We start from the raw sequence: 8,693 nt of genomic DNA, 5'->3' as shown, positions 1-8,693 counted from the left end.
TAACTTATTTATTATTCTGTATGAATTCACTCACAATTAAGAACTTCTTAAGAACATTCTGTCTTCCTGGCCAGGTTTTACAGTTCTAGAACAGGTCATAAAATTTGTTTTCTAAGAAAAAAGTAATGGTTTTACCAGCTATGGATATGATATAATGCAATACTTACCCATAATAGAAGATATACCCACTGTTACAATGGTAGCCTTGAGGTTAACCAAAATGTATCAGAATAGATTTGAAATGAATTGAACAAAAGTTATAACATGGATGGTACTGTAAACTTGTTCATAGGCCTATGAAAATGATTACAATTCCTACAAGAGCATCCACTGTTATTTTTCTAAAAGAATATTTTGACTAAAATATTTAGTCCAAAGAATATGTTGACTAAATTTTATATATGCCTATTTTCTAGTGTACTTCTTAGATATTGTTAAAGAAGATTCTTTTTGCAGTGTGTGGGGGCTTAATGCATAGACTCACGGTTCAGACATTCTGAATGTAGGTCACTGTTAAATGTTCATTTCTAAATGGAAGAACTATATTACTCTCTCTAATGGTGCTGTTTGCTCATAATTAAAATCTCTCCTAGATTGAGGGAATACTGTAAAATAGAAAGCAGAAAGAAGACAGGAGTTGGGGTATGGGAAGGAATGCTATGAAGTGCTGTCTTCTGGCTCTGGCAAAGCAATTTTAATTATGAACAACATTTTGTTCATATTATAACTGCATAATGACACAAAATTTGTCCTTTCAACATTGCTTCATGGATAGGGTAAACACAATGATTACCAATGCTTCACCGAAGAGCTTTTTAACAACGATAAAGTTTACTTGAAAGAGGTATCATTTTCTTGAAGCAAGTAGCTACAGGGAGGTTTCTACATTTTATTAACCATTTTGATAATTAACTTTGGGCTGAAGCATTCTAAACACTGTGGCAATTGAAAAAGCACACAGACTTATATTTTTGAAACTCCTGGGGCCAGAAATTGTTCAAACCTTTGGGGAGGTAAGAATCAGTCTCCCAGGTAGATGGCCTAACCTATATTAAATTCTACTTGTGATTACCAAATAATTTTAGCTCTTTTATTTTTCCTTTATTCTTAGACAATACTGAAGCTAGCACAAGAGAAACACATTACCACTTAGTATTTTTAAATCTTCTACTTTCACTGCCAGGAACTTTTCTCTTTTAAGTGTAGAATGAAGAATTGACTATAGGCATAACATTTTGGATGTACTGATGGACTGGTCTCTAAAAAATAGTAGATGGATTTTCTCAAATTTTCAACACATTGACACAAGGTGAGACTACTATATTATACACTGTATTTTAAGAGATGATTTTACATTGTGATGAAGCACTTTATATATTGGGTTTGTGGTCATTTTATTGCATTTCATGTAAATATTGATTTTTCATTTTACTGCTATATTCTGTTATTTAAACTCTGGTGCTTTTAATGAGAATTTTATGTTCAAAGTCAGGGCATAAAGCAGTGAATAATATAATACACAACGAGCCCGAAAATAGAACCCAAAAGTAGGAACTGTTCAAGAGACCAATGAATAAAAATTGTTGTGACATAAATACCTCCCCTTTCTCTTTCCTTTCTTCCTTCCTTCTTTCCTTCCTTCCTTCTTTTTTCACTGATCTCTTTCTTTAGTTCCCTTTCTTCCCTCTGAGCTTTGTTTAATTAAAGATATTTTCAACTTCATATTTAAAACAAATTTTACTTAAGAAACCATCAACATTTTTCTTTTATTATCTCTCATTTTTGTTGTTGTTGTTGTTGTTTTCTAATATGTCTTAATTTTCATTAAGGATGTATCATTGTGGTCAGTCATGGTGCCACTGGCAAGTGTTTCTCTCTGACGAGAGTGAGGTCCTGTATTAACCACTATTCAAGAGTTTGCTGTCCAAGAATACGCATGGATTTTCCAGTGCCAAGGATGGCACTTTCACAGAGTAGTGGTCACTTCAATTTCTGTCCACATTCTTCTTATGTTTATATAACCTTGAGAATTGTGTAAAGAATGCTGATATAGGGTCACAGTAGATTAAAATGTTGCCAAAATCTCTATAATATTGACTATAAAATGTTCTATTTCCATCCTAACTCATAGTTCAGAGAGGAAAAACTTTATTTTATGAATGACTTAATTTTCAAAGTGAGTTGTTCTAATTTATATTCACCTATATTCCCATAAGCATTAAGTTTCTGCCTCTGAACATTTAGGAAAAACTAAACTGAAGCTTTGAGCTACTTCAATTCAGCTACTTTTAAATATTGACTTATCGCTTTCTTAAAATGAGCTGAATCATCAAGACATGAGAAGAAGAGTAGACAAGAGGAAATAGAAAAGTCCTTTTCCACAAATTTCAAAATAATAAAATGAGTAAAATTGAGATATTAAAGGCACTCAACAGAAAAATACACACAGAGAGACAAATGATTGGTAATCTGAGGGGAATGCATTTCATAGAGAATTATGGAAAGGAATTTTTATAGCTACCTAAAAATATTTTATTGGTAGTTAATAATCTTAAATAAAATATGATGTACTTATGCAATTTAACATAAAGATTTAGATGTTAAGTTACAACATAGATAGTGATAGAAGTATCACTATATACCTCTTTTCAGAAAAGATTTTAATTTATGAGTATCATTGCAACAATATTTACATACTTATTTGAAATAAATTTAAAATTAATTGTTTAGAATGTCAAGCTCTCTTTTCTTGCCTGATGGTTTTAAATGTTATACACAGTTTACACGATGTTATAATTACTTTTGTTGCTAAGATTAATAGAAAATAATGAAAAATATGGACAGTTGGACATGTGGAAGCATACTTCCCAAGATCACACCTCAAGGAGATGACACAGTGACCATGGTCAAAATGAGGGTTGTATCTTTAATATTCAACTATATAGCTATTAGAGCAAAAATGTTAAAGTGAGAATTTGTGCTGTTGGCATCTGACTTTACTGTTCTGATGAACAATCTACAGTTTCACAACCTTTTTCAGAACTTTAGAGTAAATCTTATTTTGTGGGATGTTTAAATTTAAATATTTGCAAAGAATAGTTACAACACCTTTTGCAAATAAATACTAAATTTTTAGACAGAGTATCACTATATACCACTGCATGTAGCCATGGTTGTCCTGGAACTCACTTTGTAGAACAGGCTGGCCTCAAATTCATATAGATCTACTTATCTCTGCCTCCTGAGTGTTGGGATTAAAGTCATGTACAACTATACCTAACTAATTCTAGCTTTGTGAATGTGTTATCTTTTATCTTATATAATGTTGTAGATATATTAATAAATGGTAATTTAGCTTTTCTATCATTTTGTCACTTAACATACTGGAAAACTGCATCATGGTTCAAGTCTTCCTATTAGTGTTTAACTTATAGTATCATGTGACTGTAATTTGTTGTAATTTTATTTACATATTATATATACAATGAATGTCTTAGATTTTTCTTCAATTCACTGAACTGCACAAGATTCTAATGAAAAATTTTATTTTATTTTTAGAATAAAATCTGAAGTCTGAGTCCATCAGTATAAGAATTTAAACAAGCTTGCATTTGGGGGTTATTTTCTAGTATGCTGTTAATAATACAATTAAAACAGGTATCATTTTTATATTACTTTAAAACATTTTTGACTGATTAATTTTTATGTTAACATATGTCTAGATACTGTTTAAAATAACACTGACAATATATATTCATTTCATTTCTTATTTATTTCATATTCTTCAGCATATCTTGAAATAAATTTTAGATTTGACCAGGTAGAGTGGTACAAGATTGGAGGTGGGGGAAAGGAGATCAGGACTTTAATTTTTTCCCTAGGCTAAACGGTGAGTGTGTGTTTAACTTGAATTACATCAGAACTGGTTAGTCTTCCACAATAATAAGGAACTATTAGTTTGAACTTCATGGACCAAAACCTTGAAGTCTGCTATTTTGATCTAATTTTGGTTACTATTACATATAAAGATATTTCACAATTTTTTTTAAATTTAAGATTGTATATATGTATTGTGTGTGTTCACATGTATACGTGTGTCTATGTCTGTAGTTATATGTATATGTTTCAAAGGGAATTGACAAATATTCATTATGTTTTATCAGTTTGCTGTCTTATTCTCAGCACCTTGGACTATAATTTTAGATTAACATCAATTATATAGACCAGAACACTCCAGGAAATCACACAGAAGTGGTTTATTTAGTACTGTCAAAATGTTTTATTCTGCATCCATGAATCGAGATTAAGCAGAAAACATGGATACATTTGCCTTATCTAAATAACAATATTTACTTGTGCTTAGCCTAAATTCCAACTGGTGCCTTTTTATGATATAGGATTCAATTTAGACTATACCTTGTGTTTGGATGAATCATCTTTTAAATACTATAAAAATCATCACCCCTGTAATCATAAACCACAATCATCCTATTTACAATTAATATCTCAACAAAATATTAGATGTTGTTTTAATGGAAATATGACAGTGGCAGATTTTTGACACTACTGAGCATCAAAAACAGAATATAAAAGACGAAGATAAGATTTACTCAATTTTAAAATTGACATTGAGCCTTGCTTCCCTTGGGACTTCTCCCTCTATTTGGTTTTCTTTGTGAAAGAAAGGTTTCTGAATCAGAAGTCCCTTTTACATGTTCCATTTACAAGTGAATAACTTATCTCTAGAGTTTTAAGGTTATCTCAACACTAATAATAATTGGATATTTTCAAATGGACTCTCCTAAAATTCTTGTAGATGAGTGGATAAACTGTTTACAAATATATATATTTTATATTTTTTATTAATTAATGTAAATTTCAAATAATACATTTTTGTGGAATCATTTTACTTTTAACATTGCAAAAGTTAATAATAAAGTGTATAATAAGTAGCAAAGAATGAAGTATCAAGATTGTAATCTTTATTAAATGAGTTATTTCACTTTTTCAGCTTTCCATTCGCAAAGATACATAGCTGATTGGTCCATAGCCTCTGAATTATTATTCTTTTACTTTTTTGCCTTTTCAAGATATTTCATTCAAGCAGTAACAATGTAAGTAACAATGTAAAAATAGCCCGCACACTGAAGTTTTAATAGAAAAATATCTATGATTTCTGCTATTTATATATTGGAGAACCCAGGTTAAGCTCTTTTCATTTATATTGAAATAGCAACAATAACTCCTGCAATGTGCTAGTAAATTGAACCTTGAGAGCTGAGCAGTAGCTTTTTTAGGAATGTTGATTGTCATTTGATAACAGCATGATTTTCGTAAATTTCTGCTGTTTTCAATGGATCATTTAAATGTGAAATTTTAACACTTAAGACACATGACCTGTACAGAGCTAAACACTTCCTCCAATTGAATTTCCTATTTTTTAAAAAAAATTAATTTATTTGAGGATTAACTACATGTTGTGCTTGTAAACACGTTGAAGATGTACCTGTGGTTTTTATATGTCACTACAGGACTTTTGCCCCTTATTGTAATCAGATGAGTCAGGGCCACTACCAGCTCCCCACTGCCAGCGGATTGGCTGTGCCCCACTTTTCAATTATGATATTTTGCTCATATCTAGGTTTAATGTCAAAAGACATGCTAATTTTACTTAAACATTTCTCTAGAAGTTGATAAAAACTGACATTTTGAAGATGAAATGTGGCCATTTCAAAATATTGCATAATTTGACTCATTTTCCATCCTATATTCTCTACATTTGCACTAATCAAAACATTTCTGATATCTTATTCTTAATGGTAACAAAGTCAATTATTATAATTTAGCATAAGAATGAACCAACTTGATGGTAATGTTATGAATAACATGAAGCCTTTTCCCCTTATTATTGTAGATTTCCTTGAACATATTTTGCTTCCGTCTTCTTGAGAATCATGCAAAATCAAAGCCTTGTCAGTGAGTTCATACTCCTGGGTCTTTCTCAAAACACAAAATTTGAGAAAATATTGTTTCTTCTGTTTTTGTTGATCTACCTTGCAACTATTGGTGGCAATATGATAATTGTGGCCACTATCATCTACAGCCCTGCACTACTAAGCTCCCCAATGTATTTTTTCTTGGTATTCCTGTCCTTACTGGATGCATGTACTTCTACTGTTGTAACACCCAAGATGATCATAGGCTTCTTCTATGAAAGGAAGACCATCTCCTTTGAAGGCTGTATGACCCAACTGTTTGCTATACACTTCTTTACTGCGGTAGAGGTGATTGTACTCTCAGCTATGGCTTATGACCGTTATGTGGCTATTTGCAAGCCCTTGCACTACTCGTCCATTATGAGCAAGAGGGTCTGTAGTGTTTTGGTAGGCATAGCATGGACTGGGGGATTATTGCATTCTATCATACAAATTGTCTTTACTTTGCAGTTACCCTTCTGTGGACCCAATGTTATTGATCACTATATGTGCGACTTGTTCCCATTACTGAAGCTTGCCTGCACTGACACACACATTTTTGTTATTTTGGTGTTTGCCAATAGTGGTTCTATCTGCATCATTATCTTCTCCTTGCTCCTTGTCTCCTATGGTGTCATTTTGTTCTCTTTAAGGGCCCACAGTTCTGAAGGTCGACATAAAGCTCTCTCCACCTGTGGCTCCCATATTACAGTTGTTGTTTTATTCTTTGTTCCATGCATATTAATATATGCACGACCTTCATCTCCATTCTCCTTTGAAAAAAACACACTTATATTTGCCAATGTCCTGACACCATTGCTCAATCCTATGGTTTACACATTCAGGAATAAGGAAATGAAGAGTGCCATAAGGAAAATGTGGAAGAAATTGATGGTGGTTTCTGATAAATATTAAAGAATACTTTAACAGTTTTGGAGATATCAACCATTAAGTATGTTTGGTGTGTAGCCAAGATGACCTAGGCTCAGTGCAAGTACACACAGAAAAAGGTGGACATAGTAGCATATATTTAAACCAACAGTGTTGAAGTAGAGATAAGTGAATCCAATATGCTTGTTAAGCAGCTAGTTTATTTGTCAAACACCAAGTTTAATGCTTACTTCTGTCTTTGACTTAAGAATATAGAGAACAGTAGATGGACATATATAAAATCCATTTGGATCTCTACATTCACCTGTACAGGCACAAATACAATCTCTAAATCATGTGCAAAACCATGTATACATAAACCCAAAAGCCTCCATGTACAAGGAGACAAAAATAGTGTGACTACACTTAGAACAGTTAATGTAAAGAGCAAAGTAGTCAGTATTTAGTTACACATGCACCTCATGATTTAAGTATAGGAAAAGGCATGACAAAATTCAATAGAAAATACATCAATACTGGAGTAGAGAAATTTCTTTCTGAGATGATATGTTAACCAGTAATAGAGTACTTAGAATTGTTCTATTAAAAAAACAGTCCTATTTCAGCTTGTCTTAAATATGAGGGAATATTTGAAGAAAATTAACAACTACAATGTGTGTCATCACCACTATTTTTTATATAAAAATGGTTGAAAATATAAAATATTTGTGTGCCTGAAACTAGGAAAAAAACACACAAAACTATCCCAAGAGTAAATGGGTTTCTGAAAGATAATGTGAGAATTCAGAACATTGAAATGCAGAGAATGCAGCAAAAGCAAAGTCATAAATTTAGGTTTTCTGGAATCATGTGACTTGGTCTTTAAGGTGGGTACTTTAATGTCTAGTAGAAAGCAAAAGTACTTTTTTCTCTTTGTTGGTATCACTGTCCCATCCCAATAAATTCAATCATCCGATTTCAAATAGAAATATCTGCAAGGCACCCTGTCTTTTAGGTCAAACCAAGGCATTTATTGGGCTCCACTAACTGTCCAGACTAAGACTAACATTCTCACATAGTTAGCACATTTGCTCCACTATTTACAGAGGGAATAAAATCCAGAAGACCTAGATTTTTCACCCCTTTCCTTCTCCCTCTTGCTCCTGCACCCTGTTCGCTCTGGCCTCTGCCCCCTCAGGTCCCACTCGCTTTGACCTTGCTCTCTACAGCCCATAAGTTTTTTATTTGTATCTCATTACAGATGGTTATGAGCCACCATGTGGTTGATGGGATTTGAACGCATAATCTTCAGAAGATCAGACAGTACTCTTAACCGCTGAGCCACCTTACCAGCCTCAGAAGACCTAGATTTAAAATTAGTATTAAAAAAAATAACAAATTGAATTTGTTTGATGATTTTAGGATTCTTACTTTATTTATAAATATGGAAAGCATTACATCCAAGTAATTAGCAATAGAAATCACTAAAATTAACACCTGTTGTGTCTTCACAGTTTTGGTTTTACATAGCCAAGCTATCAAGTAGAATGTTCAGAAAACTAATTTAATTACATATTTTCTTTATAACTAAGAGCACTAACAGGCCAATTGAATTTTATGGGGAAAATAACTCAAAATCGGTGTCTTTTTCCTTTTATTTACCAAAGCCAAAGTACATGATCCTATGGAGGTTGTGTGATATTATATTGATTTCCTTTTAGAGAGTGTTTAAGAATTAAGATATTGGTAGAACAATATCTAAATAAAGTATGTTGATGAGACTATTTGTTACAAAAACATGTATGTGTTAAGGTGGTTTGCCCATCTAATCTCTGTGACTGTCATGTG

At 32.3% G+C, this 8,693-nt stretch overlaps 1 protein-coding gene across 1 annotated transcript; it reads left to right on the top strand.

Annotated features, from left to right (window-relative positions):
* Nucleotides 1–5,933: 5,933 nt before the first annotated feature.
* LOC127684387 (olfactory receptor 4C15-like) lies at nucleotides 5,934–6,890 on the top strand. The gene has a single exon (XM_052181322.1). The coding sequence runs from the start codon at nucleotides 5,955–5,957 to the stop codon at nucleotides 6,888–6,890; it is 936 nt and encodes a 311-aa protein (XP_052037282.1). The 5' UTR covers nucleotides 5,934–5,954.
* The last annotated feature ends 1,803 nt before the right edge of the window (nucleotides 6,891–8,693 follow it).

This window comes from Apodemus sylvaticus, chromosome 5 (genome assembly GCF_947179515.1).
Source record: "Apodemus sylvaticus chromosome 5, mApoSyl1.1, whole genome shotgun sequence".
Lineage (NCBI taxonomy): Eukaryota > Metazoa > Chordata > Mammalia > Rodentia > Muridae > Apodemus > Apodemus sylvaticus.
Note: the sequence above shows the minus strand (reverse complement) of the source record. Positions and strands in the feature narration are given on the sequence as shown.

Bases quoted from the DNA above. Each gene is read 5' to 3' on its own strand.
- LOC127684387 (XM_052181322.1), top strand. From the start codon at position 5,955: ATGCAAAATCAAAGCCTTGTCAGTGAGTTCATACTCCTGGGTCTTTCT.